At 45.8% G+C, this 15775-nt stretch overlaps 1 protein-coding gene across 1 annotated transcript in view; it reads left to right on the top strand.

Annotated features, from left to right (window-relative positions):
- The window catches only part of MAGI3 (membrane associated guanylate kinase, WW and PDZ domain containing 3), a gene marked incomplete at its 5' end in the record, with an annotated part of 29207 nt that overhangs the window by 8656 nt on the left and 4776 nt on the right, over positions 1–15775 (top strand). Inside the window, 9 exons of the mRNA XM_010135170.1 lie at positions 680–774; positions 1394–1582; positions 2989–3597; positions 4589–4620; positions 6228–6381; positions 6781–6872; positions 8623–8815; positions 9993–10184; positions 12459–12644. Of these exons, the coding sequence (XP_010133472.1) occupies positions 680–774; positions 1394–1582; positions 2989–3597; positions 4589–4620; positions 6228–6381; positions 6781–6872; positions 8623–8815; positions 9993–10184; positions 12459–12644 (1742 nt within the window). The remainder of the gene's footprint in view (positions 1–679; positions 775–1393; positions 1583–2988; positions 3598–4588; positions 4621–6227; positions 6382–6780; positions 6873–8622; positions 8816–9992; positions 10185–12458; positions 12645–15775) is intronic.

Genomic DNA, 15775 nt, shown 5'->3' with positions numbered 1-15775 from the left:
CAGGAATGAAACATCTGGCAGAAGCAGCTCGGGGCAGTGAACATGGCGCACACTTCTGAAGCGCTGACATGTGGAAAGATCCGTGGTGTGACCCTGCTGATGCACTGGGGCATATTTCTTGTGGGGAGGAAAAGGAAGGAGCAGCCGAAGTAATTTATAATGAGCTGATGTCATTTTTCTTAGCTTTAACAAAAATGGGGTCACTTGATTTAAGGGTGGCACCTGATAGCTGTAGAAGAGTAAAAATAGCTTATTTTTTTTGCTGTCTCCAAAGAGCCAAGTAAATAACTACTAAACTGCTGCAAGAGCTCTTCTGAACCTCCTTCAGGTCCGGATAAATGAAATCTCTCTTTAGCCTTGGGGAAGAAGATTAGTAGAGTTGAAAATGTTATCTTCGGAGAACAAGTTCTAAACTGTTACAACCTTTTGGAAGTTTGCTGAGTGGGATAAGGGTATTCTCTGATAATCATGGGAAATTGTCTTGGCTCTTAAAGTTGGTCAAGTCATTGAAAGAGCACAAATGCTTTTAGTGTTGATTAGTTTATCCTTCATTTCTGCAGAGCTTTAATCTGAGGTGATAGAGTAGTATTTGTAGATGTTCCTTTTTTGGTTGTCTTTTGTGTGGAATGGGCAGGATGTTTTCTGCTGAAATCCTGATCTACCTTCTGTACATCTACAGTCATATTAACCAGAAAACCCAGTTTGAAAACCCAGTATTGGAAGCCAAAAGAAAAAAACAGCTAGGACAGAGTGATGCTGGCCCTTCAAAATCAGGTATTGCTGAATATGGTGCTCTTTGTCACTGATGTCTTTTCCTTCACGTATGCATCATAAATAACCATTTTTGGAATTTAAGCCATTAGCCTTGTCTTTTTGCCGGCCATTGTGGTGTTGCTCTCCAAAATCTGAAGGGTTTTTTGAATGATTTTTTTAATGTTAAAATTGAACTGAGACCCTAAGACTGCTTTAAAATCACTTTGGTCGTTCTGAAGCTGGTTGTCGTAAGCAGCTTTTGAAGTATGGAGGGTTAGAAAAGCCAGCTGGAAGGTGCAGGTGAATCCACACCTTTAATTTTTATGCTTTTGATCTACTTTACAGTTGGTATTCAAAGATCAGAGTGTAAAACTGGAATTATAGGTGGGAGCTTTAGTCCAAACTCTTGTAATCTGTACTACAGTCTTGAGAAACCTTTTAACTTTTCCATTCACGTAACTGAGCTGTGAAATGTGTAAGGGTCTTGTCTGCTGTACTCCATAACAATGCTGCAGAGGTTAACCAGTGTTAACCGAACAGATCATTACCCTTTATGGCACTGTAAAGAAACAAACAAACAACTTGCCAAAACTAATGCTGGTTTCCTTCCTTCATGTCTCTTTATTCTGTAATTCAAAAGGACCAGAAAAGTCTGTCTTCACTAGAGATCCATCCCAGCTCACAGGAGCGCTTCTACGGACATCGCTGAAGAAGAGTACGATGGGATTTGGCTTTACCATCATTGGAGGGGACAGACCTGATGAGTTTCTACAGGTGAAGAACGTGTTAAAAGATGGACCCGCTGCACAAGATGGGAGAATTGCGCCAGGTCAGATATTATTTCTCTAAACCTCCATTTCCTGTGGTGCTTTTGGGAATGCAGCTTCTGAGGCACGGGAGGTTGGATGGCTCTGTCCACTGACTCCGGATAAAAACTCACTAAATAACACTGCTTTGGGGTTTTTGAAAGATGCGCACAGAGCAGCGGCTGAGAGGGAAAAGCAGCAACGTTCTAGGTGCAAACCTGTCTTGGGGACACGTCAGAAGATTTCAGTAGTTCTGCTTTGGCCAAGACTCTTGGCCTTATGCTTGTGTACAGAATGGGGGTTTTCGTTTCCTCTCTATACATAAAGTAGAAATAGTATGTTCGAATCCTGGTCTGTGTGTTGCCTTATTGCTGCCAACAAATAGCAAATATTAAAATGGCAGAAAACCTGCAGCAAGACTGAGCACGCCAAGCTGTATGAACTGGACAAGTGAGGAGACAAGAGGGACAAGAGTACCTGCAGTCCCTGAAGAATTGCATGCTTTTTCATGGTTATGACACGTTTCAGTTATGTATAAGCTTACAGTTGACATACTAGAAAAGGCAAAATGCTTCTTTACAGATCACACAAACTCTCTTGCTCTTTAGGTAAGAAGAGTAAGAAGAGTTCATTCTTCAATGATTTAATATGAAATGAAACCATTTCTGGTTTGCTTGCTGATGTGTTGCTTGAACTTATTTGTATTTGGTTCATTTTCCTCCTCTGTAAAAGTGAGGACGATCCGGCAGGGTCGTGTTTGAGTGAGAAGTTGACTATTTGTCCCAATGTAGCTCTTGTGATAAGAGTTACTGTTCTGCAAGCATCTCAGTGATAAGATGGTTTGCTTGCTGGGAATATGGTATTGCACATGAAAAGCTTCATGATCAGAATGATGCAATTTATTATGAAACAAGATTTCTGGATCTGACACCCACTTCCGCTTTGTCTTGAAAATACATGCTTAGTCACGTGTGGCAGCGGTGTAAGAATAGCGGAGTGTGGGCACAATCCTAGCTTAAGTTTAGCTGGTCCTAAAATAAACAGAGGACCCCCCCAAAATCTGATTTAGCCTGGATTGACTTTAGCAAGCCGTACAACATGAATTAAAGTAGAAGACATCTGCTTGCAGCAGTGTGTGTGTGCTGCTCCATCTCCTGTGGCTGTACAGTATCAGTTTTAAATCTGCTGCAGATTAAACTTTATGTATTTAGCACGCTGTGTTCAGAGGTGAAATAAAGGCAAAGAGGAAATTGTTATGCTTTTTGGCCACAGCCAGCTAGGAGGCAGTAGCCACCGCTCGTTACTAGTTCTGAAGCTTTCACAGCAGTTTCCTCCAGTGGGGCTCTGTTGTCAGCCTCAGCACTGCACGGGACAGGTGTGGGTGGTTTCGTTTCTGTTTCTGATGCTGTTCAACTTCCATTTGTGACAGGTGATGTCATAGTAGACATAAATGGAAGCTGTGTCCTTGGCCATACCCATGCAGACGTTGTCCAAATGTTTCAGCTAGTTCCTGTCAATCAGTATGTGAACATGACTCTGTGTCGTGGTTATCCTCTTCCTGATGACAATGAAGACCCTGTGGTAGATATAGTGACGGCTACACCTATTGTCAACGGACCGCCTGTGACCAAAGGAGATGTTTGTGTGACCAGCCAAGATTTAATAGCAGGAACAGTTGTGTTGGACCAGAATGGAAAAATGGGCTCTATGCTGGTCAATGGTCGTGTGAACGGCCCTTCCATGGATACAGCTGAGCAGAGGATCTCTCTTGCATCATCAGGAGGCTCTCAGCCAGAGCTGGTCACCATTCCACTGGTCAAGGGTCCAAAAGGCTTTGGGTTTGCCATTGCCGACAGTCCTACGGGACAGAAGGTGAAGATGATTTTGGACAGCCAGTGGTGCCAAGGCCTTCAGAAAGGGGACGTAATCAAGGAGATTTGCCATCAGAACGTACAGAGCTTGACGCATCTGCAGGTGGTGGAGGTACTGAAGCAGTTTCCAGTAGGAGCAGAGGTGCCACTGCTCATCCTAAGAGGAGGTACGTACCTAAATTTACAGTGGTCATATAGGGTTACTTGCTTTTTTACAGGTCTCTCTTTAGTGTGATATCTGCATCACATCCAGTCTTGACAGTGAAGTAGCAACTTATTATGTCTCCGAGCCATTGTGTCCTAAGTTTAATTTATAACCTTGAATATCAGGGGTCAGAGCATGTTGCTGGGGGTTTTTTTGAAAATTTTATGATGATATGTTCATGCTCTGTCTCTTCCAAGTGTCCGGGGAGTGCTAAAGCAAAAATGCTGTCTCTAGCATAATATAGCATGTGAGGACAGAGTTTTCTGAGGCTCTCCAGATGTATTCCAGAAGCAGCAGCTGTAATGGGCAGGTGAGGCGGGAGGCAGCATCAGCAGTGAGGTGGAGCTGATCTCTGGAAATGCCAGAGACATTCTCATGTTCACATTTGCATTTTTATACCTCTTCATTGAGAAGAACACAGAACATGTGTTCTCCCCAAAGCTTGACTAGCAGATAGTGTGCGTTTGCCGGAAGGAGCTAAATGAATTATGAAGCAACACGTGGCTGCTTTATGTCCCTTTAAGCTTTTATTGTAGCTCTGAGAGTGTCACTTCAAACAACCATTGACATTTGCAAGAATCTCCAGGTCTTTTTCCATGTAAATGCTGCTATTCCTTAGTCAGCTAAGGAAATAATGAGATTTCTTTGGTAGCAAGTGAAATTCCTCTGGATAAATTCACAAAGTCTCCATATCCAATGAAGTGACACATGATTTGGTTGGTCAGTGTCTACCAGTAAGAGAAGTAGGTGTTTTCTGTTGTACAGCTGGCAGTTCTAATTGGAGACTTCTCTGGTGGTGTTTTTGCTGAGTTGGACATGCCCCTTGCCATGTAAAAGATAAGTGAATAAGCAGTTATCTTCAGCCCAGGAGGAGCAGATTGTGTGGCTTTAATGCTGTTTAAACTCTCACTGACCTGGTACTGAAATTGCTTTCTTCATTGTCTTTTCTTCAGGTCCACCCTCACCTACTAAAACTGCCAAAGGGGTGAGTATTGGTGATGGGTTAAATGTGTTTCTGATGGAGAATACGTAGGGGTTTGGTAGTAAAACAGACTCGCAAATCTGGTCAACCCAACGCACAAGATTCCTTTCGGTTCTTAAGAGTTGTTTGATGGGGGTGAGGGATGTCTCTTCTTACTACTGAAGAACCAAGAATCCAGTAAAGATCGTGTAGTATGATCCAGTATGACAATCATGTAGTACTGCTGATTTGTCATCATTTAAAATATGACAGTACCACTTATGTCCTGTCATTATTTCCTTTTTTCACACTCTGCTTGAAGTTGCTGTCTGCGGGCACACTTTGACCTGCTTTTGTAATCTCCTCTCTCTGGATTTTAGTCCCTCTGATAATTTGCAAGATGATTTAGCAAAACCTTGTTTATTAGCTGGCACAAATTCTTTGTCTTCAGTAACTGCTGTCAGGGTGCACATCAAAAGGGAAACAAAATACAGTATCTATTTTTCCATTGCTAATTACCTGTATTGAAGTGAAATGGCATTTCTGAAGTTTACGGTACTTCAATGCTTCTCAATCCTCACATAAAATTATGGGACTGGTTAGTAGTCCCTTCTTTAAAAGCTTATCTGGAATCCAGATTTTCAGGAATTCTCTGTGTAGCTCTATGTTCCTAGCTTGATCTGTTGGGTATCTTTTATACATATTGGCTCAGTAAAGAACCCTTGGGCTTAACAGAATACCCTTTGATTTGATGAAGCTGGTAATAATGCTTATTTTTGTCACGAGCGCTTCTTTTAGGAATTAGGCTAGTTGTTGAACAGTGCTGTTTCTTTAGAAGTGTTTCTTGGGTGGAAGTTGCTGCATTTTGAGAGATCCCCATGACCAGGGTATCGGATGTAGCTGCTTTTTCTCTCTGTCTTGCTGTTTGAGCACTGCAGTCACATCCCAGCAGTGGGGTGATGTGAGCACTCAAGTTCAGTGTGCTCGAAACAGGCTGCACTCAGATTTGCAGATTCTGCTCCCTGCAAGCGTACAGCTGCCCGCACTAACCAAATCTGCATAAATCTCCGCAGTTTGAGGACACGAGCCATGTCGGGTGTGCTAAAAATACTTCGGGCTCGGGGACTGGCGTTCCAGCACACGTGCAGTAGCAACTTCCCGAGGAGCACCCGATGTTCAGTGGCATTAAGCAGCACAGCAAAATAATTTGGTTAAAAAGGGCAAGTTCTTGTGTTTGTAAATACACAAGTGTCAAACTGTGAAATTCCTTGGGGGAGTTTTCTTCCACTCTCTCCAAAAGGGCATATCTGAGTCTATTCTGCTTGTGCTCTTGTTCAACGTGCATGGACACGTGCAGACTACCGTGTTCCAGTTTCCCAGCTTGGGTTTCAGCCCAGAATAAGTATTTGGAGTTACTTTAGTGCATAATCGATTGGAAATTAGTGAGACACAGCAAGGGCACTTGGAGTCCTTTCTTCCTGAAACACCGCCAGGAGCTGTAGAGCCGTCCATCTGTAGGCACGCCGTGCATCTCACTGCTGCTCACTGTTCACTGTCTTTGCGCCCACCAGTACAGAGTTCTGCTGTGCTTGTGGTTTAGAATGGATTTTGTGGGGTGGGGTCTGTTTCAGAAGGACAAGCAGGACAGTTCGGGGAGTTTGGAAGCTGTCTATGATCCCATCCCTCAGCCAATGCCATTTCCACCCACTGCTGTACGACCAGGCTCTCCTAAACTAGACCCTTCGGAAGTCTACCTGAAGTCTAAGAGTATGTATGAGGACAAACGTGAGTACATCAACTATATTTATGAAAAAACATTTAACCGTAGAAACGGTCTCAAGGGTGATGTAGTTCTGGAGTGAACAGAAGTGGTCCTGACCATTTCAGAGTCCACAGAAGGTGGCTCTGAGTTGTATTACAGACCAGATCGTATTCTGGTCCTCCGTACAAATAGAGCTGTGGTTTCTCCTTGGGCATTTGTCACTCTATCCTTCCCTTCCTCTGCCTTTTCTTGAGAATTTATATTTGTGTTGGGAAGAGAACGTCACTGAAGATTGGACTGAATTGCTTACTGTGTTTCTGCTTATTGTGGTGTGTTGATAAGAGTCAGAATGCACCACCACAGCATAGTCTTTCAATAATCAGATACCTCCTTACATGTTTTGAAATGTTGCTTTGTCTTAGCTCCAAACACAAGAGATTTGGACGTTTTCCTGCGAAAACAGGAGTCAGGCTTTGGTTTCCGGGTGCTCGGAGGGGATGGACCAGATCAGCCTGTAAGTGAAACTGTTTACTGTTACCTACGTGTCATCTTACAGCGTCACTGTCAGAATTACTCCTACTCTGTCGTCTCATTTCCCTCTCATTCTGAACAGTCCAGTGATGGCAAAATTGGTCAATTCAGTAACTGCCTCTTAAAGATCAAGAACTGGTTCAGATTACCTTTCTTCTCTTCATAGCAGACTTTACTCTGTGAGGCTCCCATGCCCTTTCCACTATGTAGAGTCTGTCTTTGGCAGCAGTTGTCCCTGTCAGGCTGTACCACGGATGGTGTTTCTGTCATTGCTGTGTCTCGGGAGCACTCGGAAGGGCATTGCTGGCACCCGGCCTCTGCCCATTTCCACCTGATCCCGATGGCATCTTGGCACCAAGCGCACCCTGGTAATGCTCAGTGTGCCGTGCATGTCAGCGCTTCCTGGGGAGCAGATGAGTGTCAGGAAGCGGCTGCTCGCCCTGCGAAACTCTGTCAGGCCATTCTTTGGAGTGCAGCTCAGTGAAATGAGGCAAGGTTTGGGATGGTGTCACACCCCTTTCCCCCGAGCTCTCCTGCCCTATTTTTAAAAATGCATCTTGTTCTGTCGGTCAGCGTGGTTTCTGGTGGGTTCATCAAGGAGACAAGCACAGCTTCTCCTGCGCACACCCTCAGGCTTTTATTTGCCTTGGTTTTGCTTCATCTCAGGAAGTACAAAATGTGGTACTGTGGGGTTTTCGTGAAAGCCCTGAAGCAGAACCAGTTGAGACTGGCTTCCTTCTGCAGATGGATGTCTGTGTTGGTTTGCATTGTAATTGGCATCAGCTCTGATGTTTGCAAAGGAGGAATAATACTAGTTGGAGCCTGCTTTAACCTGGCGGGTGACTAGGGTTCAGTTATGGTTTTAAATTGTGTAGTCATGTTTCCTGGCCTCGGCCTGCAGAGCTGCTGCTGTTGGACTGGAGTGATTCTGCTTGAGGCGGTGGAGCTGGGGGCAGAGGACACAGGCCAGCATGGAAACCACTCCGCGCTGTTTCCAAAAAGGCAAAGCTTTTCTCTGGGAAGAGGTGCTAAGATTTGTACCATATGTCAGGGGCCATTGCTTCAGCTGCCAAGTGAAGAGGAAAAGCTTTTGGAATAGATGCTCTAGATTGTTTTCTGATTACAGTTAAGAAATAGGGTTTTTTCCATTCACAGCTGTGACCCAGTGTTAGCCATTTGGGTTTTTTCCTGACACACAGTTAAAAGGAAGAGCAAAACCAAAGAATTTTACTTCTGTTGCACTTGATAGCATTTGTGGTGTTTTGTTTCCATAACAGCCATAGCTGTTGGGAAGTGTCGAGCTGATGTTGTGAATGCTTGTACAGCTGAACTGCCTGCCATTGCTTAACCTCCAACAAGTACTGGCCATAATTGTTCTTAATCTTTCATTTAATCTGGACGGGATTCTACCATATGAAATAGTGTGTGAAGTTCTTATCTGTGGTGTATTTAGCAGCATTAATTCGTAAGGGGAGTGAAGCTGTTTGAATTCGTTATCTAGTCACCAAATGCTGTGCACTGAAAAACCTTCCAGCTCAGAACTGCCTGAGCAGCTTTTCAGACGGAAATTTGAGTTCTTTTGAAAGCTTTTACTTCCCCGATCATTCTGGCCTATTGTGGTAAGAAAAAAATAGAACCTTCCCAAAAGCCCTCATCTGTCTGGATTCCAACCACTGCGTGTTCTGATGAGTTCCTGTTCGGCCATTCAAACCCCTGACTCTCTCTGCTGACAGATCTATATTGGAGCCATTATCCCGTTGGGAGCAGCAGAGAAAGACGGCAGGCTTCGAGCTGCTGATGAGCTGATGTGCATCGATGGGGTCCCTGTCAAAGGGAAGTCGCACAAACAAGTTCTGGACTTAATGACCAGTGCTGCCCGGAACGGTCAGGTGCTCCTCACGGTCCGGAGGAAGATCTTCTTTGGTGGTACGTGTCTGTCTGTCCAGAGAGGGAACTGCAGCACAGATCTGCCTAAAGGAGCACTTAAGGTTTTGTGATCAAACCAACTAACGCTGCTCTGAAGCTAACTATTGCACTACAGCTGAGCAGCCTGGGAGGGTCAGCTGTGATTCTGAGTATGTGGAGAAAAGCAGAGTTTTGTAGCTGGTGCTTGCTGGTTTGCACTGCTTGAGCAGGTAAGCCTCTGGAAATTATGATGGCAGTGGTGTTTGCTTCAAACTTTTGGCAGAAGTTAGTTAGAACAGCCACTAATGCCATGCAAATCAAGGGACAACACGATCTCTTTTCTGTACCACATGCTGTATTCTCAACTCTTTTGGCCTCTCTAAGTGCATTCAAACCAGAGATGATTCAGAACAGCATCTTGGTGCTCACAGTGATTCTGCAGTTTTAGATTAGTGTCCAGATCAGCAGCGCACATGATTGTCACCCTTGACTCAATGGTGTTGATCATGTGAATGACAGAGCTGGGATGGGGTTCAGGAGAACAGACAAACTGTTCTGTTGAGTAACCAGTATTGCTTTTTCACTGCATTATTCAACCATTAATTCTGAGAATATACAAATAAAAGAAAAAAATATTTGTAAGATCAATTCTTAATTTCTTTAAGATACCTTCTGATAGACAGACTGTGTCAGAACCAAAATTTTCTTGGTTTCTAGAAAGAAAGCCTGGCCTCAGTCTTCAAATGGCCTTCTCAAAAACATTTCCATTGTGCCCTGTCCACAGTTGATCCTCACTGAAGCAGCAGTTGCAGTAGATGTAGTTTGTAGCTGGACCTCTGCTGTGGATTTTGTACTTGAGGCATGCGGAAAAACCACTGTATTTTTTTCACCATTAAGGCATCAGATCACTGACAGAGTCTGTGTACACAGTGCCCTTCTGCTCAACCGCATGCAGCCAGTGTGCCACAGGCTTTCCTTGCACAGCCATGCACACCCGGAGAGGACTCTGGCCTTGGAATGCTTTATCCTGGATCCAATTTCTGTTCAGTCCAAGTGGTGGTGTTATAAACTCAGCCCTTACTTTCCCAGGCAGACAGTGTTTCCTCATGCTGGCTCTGATACTGAGAGGTCTGCTGTAGTGGCTTGGTAAAACAGTGGTTACTTTTTCCTTATTTGTTGTTTGTCTGTTACCTGCAAGGGGAAAAGCAACCAGAAGAGGAGGAGTCTCAGCCGCAGCCTGTCTTGGCACAGAACAGCTCTCCCCGGCTGAATCGGGTAGAGTTTGCAGGCCAGCAGCCCATGGAGGTCTATGATGTCCGTCTGCAGCGGAAGGAGAATGAAGGATTTGGCTTCGTCATCCTCACCTCAAAGAACAAACCCCCTCCCGGTGGTAAGTGCAATGTTCCATTGGCAAGGTCCTGGCCACGCTCTGTGGTGCCAAAGCTGCGGCTGGCACTGGCCAGCATGAGCCGGCTGCGGCCTCTCCAGGGACTGCTTGTTCTCTGATGTGCTGCTGTTGCCTCCACAGCACTCCGCGTAGATACAGTCATCTCGCAGTCGCGCTACTCATGTCAGCATGGCTGTAGGTTGACAGTGTTTCCTGTCAATTGGATATTAAGAAAAAATACTACAAAGAGTTATTCTGTAATATATTGGTACTCTGTTATAATAGAACTGTGCTACAGACACTTGTGTCTGAAGATCTGCTGCAAATTCCTGTTTGTTTGATACTAGAACTGAAAGTCGGAGACAATTAATTGAATTCCAGTGCTGGAAACAAGCCCTGTGGTCCGGGCTGTTTCTTCCACACAAGAAAAAAGAGATGCTGGCGCATCCCCCAGCTGGGCTGCGCAGAACTTCCCTGTGCTGCAGTTCAACATGAAGCTCCTGTGTTCTAAAGCCGGGATATTTTAAAACAAGTAATCAGCAGCTGAGGCTGCAGCCTGCAGCGCTTTACTCTTCACAGTTGGCTCTTAGGTTTATATAATACTTTAAAAACCCCAGTCTATTAAGGGAAGAGTAATTAAAATTTAAACTCATGGTAAATGCTAGAAGGCATCAATGTCTGTTCCCTCACAGTAACTTCTGTGTGTGCTGGCTCATTAAAACAATCCTTGATGGCTTTTTAATTTTGGGTGGCTGATGACAGCGTGAAAGTGTTTCAGATTTGCTGTTGCAGTTTTGAAAAGCCATCTGATAATCCTGACGAGCGCATTAGGTTCCTCACCCCTCTGATCACTCAGAGAAGCGTGTTTGGGAAAGCAGCAACTGCAGAAAACAGGTATCCATCAAACCCCCTTCAGGCCTGGGAGAGCAAGCAGGCTTCTACGTAAAGTACCAGGAAGAGTGTTCATGAAACATGTGGAGGTCAGTCTGGAGCAGTGTTTGGGAATGAGTTACAAAGGAGCAGTGGTTCCTGAGCAGCAGAGCACTGATGCAGGGGTTTAGGAAGGGTGGGAGCCATTTTTGCTGTGCTTTCAGGCATCCAGATGAGAGAAAGGCTGTTGTAGATGCCTGGGAAAGCACGACGACTGATGTGCTTGAACAGAGTGCGAATCTGCGCTGTTGGGGCCACGTCAGCACACAGGCAGCTTGGCAAGCTGCTCTCTTGCCCCAGGTGTTGGTGGGCTCTTCCCGTTGTAATGGCATCTCGCTGGCTGCCAGGGCCATCTGCAGTGTTGACGCTGGGGTCAGCAAACTGTAAAACAAGATCTGTCCCCAAGCACCAGACCAGCTCTTGCCAGGGAGGGAGCGGGAGCTGCGGGCCATGACAGTGCTGTCCTACAGGAGAGGTGCTGGGGGAAGCGCTGGGCTGGAGTGGAGCATCCCTGCACCTTGTTTGTTCTGCTCCTTCCTGCATCGGTGCCTGCCTCTGGGAAGGTAGTTAAACCAAGTCTTTTTTCCTTCTACTGTTGTAAAATTCCCTCTTTTCCCTGTTCTGACTTTCTGACTTTCCAGGCCCCATCGCTGTGGCCTCTAGAGCAGAGTTGCTGTGGGCTGAACCGAGGAGACCCAGCAGGGAGAGGCGGCTGAAATTCAGGATGATTATTACAGGTGCAAGCTCCTCTTTGAGAGCAGGAGTGGGGAAGGGGTCTGGGCAGAGCTGATCTAGATCACCCTGCTGTGCTGAGGGTCACTGCTGAGGTCCTCAGCAGGTCACTGAGTCAGTCTGGCAGAAGATTGATTTCCTTTTTAAGTGTATTTAGGGCTTAATTTTTGATTGCAAGGAGGAAGAGTTAACCCGTGCCTCCAGATTTCTAATGGCTCTGTTAACTGATGGTCCGTAACTGTCTCTGAGTCCACAGAGTGCTCCAGGACCTGTGTGTGAAATGGAGAATGGTACAGTACGAGTGGCAGAACTGCTTCAGAGCACTCCTGGGATACGTGGTCTTGCTCATCCCACATTGCAGATGTGGCCCATTTCCTTCCCATGTTTTCCTTTAGGCACAACACCTTGTACGTGACAAGGCCGTGCTGTTGGGTTGGCGTGACCATTCACTTCGACTTGAGGAGTCCTTCATTATTTGCAGGTTTTCCTTATGCTGGCAGTGCTGCCCTTCAGGGCAGGAGCGGTCCTGAGATAGTGGTGGCATTTCTGGGTCTGGGTGATGCTTATCTGTCATAAATATTAATGGTGTTGCTGTGCCTGTTCTTGCTTTCCTAGTGATTCCTCACAAGATTGGGCGAGTTATTGATGGGAGCCCAGCTGACCAGTGCGGGAAGCTGAAAGTGGGAGACCGCATCTCGGCAGTGAACGGTCAGTCCATCGTTGAACTCTCGCACGACAGCATAGTGCAGCTGATCAAGGACGCAGGCAACATGGTGACTCTGACTGTTGTGGCAGAGGAGGGTAAGGAGGGTGTGTGGCCCTGGTGGGGGGACGGGTCCTACCACACTGCCGAGGTCTGATGTTTGTAACTTCTGAGTTAATTCACTTAAACTGGAGAATTTTAAGACGTTTGGAAATGAGTTAAGCTCATCTGTTGGCACTGGAAGAGCTGAAGGCAGGTGGGGCAGAGAGAGACAGCAGCAGCCAGGGTGGCTATACTGAAAAATAAGATGCAAATATTAACACCACAGTGCAGAGTCAGAGCACTTCTCATGGCTTCCCATGTGACGCAGACTGCTGCTCACGTGGAAACATGCCCTGTGCAGACCTTGTATTCCTCAGCCAAAGAGGAATGATCTCTCCTGGGTCAGCTACAGCAGACACAGTCGGAGAGAAAATCTCCTGGCCCCTAGGCAGCACCTGACTCTTGCTGCCTCGGTCACTCCAGCAGCTTTGTCCCAGACGAGGTGAGTGCTCCTGGGAAGCTCTGCGGGGGCTCTGAGGGCAGGGCCGGCTGCTTGGAGGCGCAGGGTCACCTGCTGTCCAGAACGTCCCCATTTAGGCGCTCCGAGTTTTCCCTTCCTGCCATGTTAAGATACACAAACTGCCTAACACTGCCGAAACCTGCTGAGGTTCTGTCTGCCAGCGCTGTCCTCTGAGACACGGGCACAGCCCTCCAGGAAGACGTTGCTCAGGGTTTTCCTCAGAGCCTCTGGGCTGCCAGCAGATCCTTCACAAGCAACTGCCCTGTCATTGAAGCAGAAAAGTGAGTGTTGGTGAGAGCGTTTGTAACGAAGGCTCCCATGCAGTGCCGCGTTCAATCTGGTATTGTTTCTACGTAGGCAGCTCACTATAAATATGGAAAATCCAATCATTTTAAGAGAAAAGCTGTTTTCCAGCCCTGCTTACTGCTGCATTTTCCTGGATTGCTGCTTGTGGGTTTAATTAAACTCTCTATCGTTATTTTGCCAGAATGTTGGCTTTCTTCACCTTTTAAATAATAAATATTTAAAGCCAGAACGTGAATAAAGCCAACAGATTATTCTGTAATTTCACATTCATTGCAAATATTTAACATGCTATCTCAGCCTGTAATACGGAATTTCAAAGACTTAATTTTCTCTCTGCTTGAAGCAGAGAGACTTCTATAAATTGTTATTTTTCTATTAAGATTTTCATTTTCATCAAATCTAATTCATTCCAGTTTGAAGGGGACACCTCAACGCAGTTGCCCAGGGCAGTGTTTATAATGCAGCTGAAGTTTGAGTTGGTTGCATTAAATCTATTTCTCTGGGGCTCTTAATCTGCTTTGTTTTCAAAATAAGCTTTCTGGATATAACATTTTGGTCCCTTGTTTATGCATGACCTTACCTGGATTCTGTGTAAGAACTTCTGCGACTTTCCTCAATTACAGATTTGGAGCCCAGTTGAGATTAAAACAAGAACCTGAGGGGAATCAGCAAAGAGAGAAATAAAAAAGTTAGTGGTGGGTGATAAAGCAGGGACCAGGCAGAGAAAATGTGTGAGTGACAGAGGAGCTGGGGTTGGCGTGGTTCAGGTGTGGAGTGACAGCGAAGGGGGCAGAAGCAGAACCTGTTCCACCGAAATGGGAATATTTCACCATTTTTAAATTCTGCTTGATTTTGCTGGAGATGCACAGTTCGGCTCACAGCATAACGCTCTGTGCAGCAGACTCCGGGGTGGAGGGGAGTTAGTCAGGGCTTCAGGTGTTCCCTGCTGGACTGCAGGGATAGAGCTGAGCTTCACAGAGATGGTTGACACCTAGGAAGATGCAGGATGCGGCTCCAAAGAGAAGAACGCCTGTTTTGCCAGAAGCTGTTCAACATCACAAAGCATGAACCCGAACAGAGCTGCTGTTCCCCAGTGCCTCATCTTCAGCGCTGTCCTCTGAGACAGGCAACCAAAACACCGCCTCGTACCCTGGCTCTCACAGACAATCTGCACTTTTCGTACAAATAAACGAATTCCACTTCATGTGCCAGATAACGTTCTTCAGTGTTTTTCACAAGAGCAGGAGCTTGTCAGCTTTTGTCATGTATCAGCTGGAAGCTCAGGAGAGCAGGCTGCAAGAGGCTTGGAGAACTTGTGTGAACAGATGGGTTTTTTTCTTGCCTGTGCTTCTAAATTAAAACTCTGAGTATAAACCAGGAGTAAAAGTTGACGTTTTGTCTCTAGAGAGAAACCTCTTTAAGGCATGTCACAGTGATAGCACCAAGCAGCCCTGCAAAGGGCTCGGGAGGTCTCGCGTACCTGAGAAATTCAGTCTAGTCCCAGGCATTGTGCTTTCCTTCCCTGAAGGCGCTTGAGCACCTCATGTGTTTGACTGGGCTTGGTTTGTTCCTCACTGAGAGATGCAGTGATGGGATACACCAACAGAGGACTGCAACATCTCCGGTTTGGGATTCATTTTTTATTAACCCTTATAAGCAAAAGAAGTTTATTAGTTTATAATTCAGCACAGAAGTTCATCTGGGGCCACTTCTTGCCATTTCAGGTTCTAGGTAAGAGGCAGCTTTTTGCACAGACTATGGCTCATCCCAAAAGGGACAGAGAAACGCCGTGGTTTTTTCATAAATGCGCTGGGTTTATTGTAAAGTGCACAACTGCTGTATTGTGTGGAAGGGAAAATAATCTCAAGCTACTTCAAAAGATTTTATTAAAATGTCATGATACTTTTGTTTTTACCTACCCTTTGGGAGAAGGCAAACATTTTAACTTGTGTTGATAACCTGTCAGTGAACTCATCCCTCCAGTGTGGTTCTGGGACCAGTTCATAACCTTCGTAACTCTCCCTCGTGCCTTGAATGAGCTGATAGTTTCCCTCCATCGTTAGGGTCTTCACCGCTGGGTCCTCGTTGCCCCTGCAGATCCTCGTTCTCCTCTTACCTTTAAAAGGGGATGTGTTCCAAGTGGACATTGTTCTTCATCTCTTAAATGTTGTTATATTGAATATCTGAACCAAACCAGATGTGAACAGAGGGTTTTAGACCACCTGCATGGAACCAGTGAACTGCAGTTGAGTTCCTGGCTTATGGTATTAGGCCTTGGAAAATCCTCTGTACCTTGTGACTGCGGTGGGCTGTGCTGCGGCAGGACCACCAGTCGTGGTGGCGGGCGACGCTCCGGCTGTG

The sequence above is a fragment of the Buceros rhinoceros genome, unplaced genomic scaffold (assembly GCF_000710305.1).
Source record: "Buceros rhinoceros silvestris isolate BGI_N320 unplaced genomic scaffold, ASM71030v1 scaffold22774, whole genome shotgun sequence".
Lineage (NCBI taxonomy): Eukaryota > Metazoa > Chordata > Aves > Bucerotiformes > Bucerotidae > Buceros > Buceros rhinoceros.
This window is presented reverse-complemented; position numbering and strand designations above follow the sequence as displayed.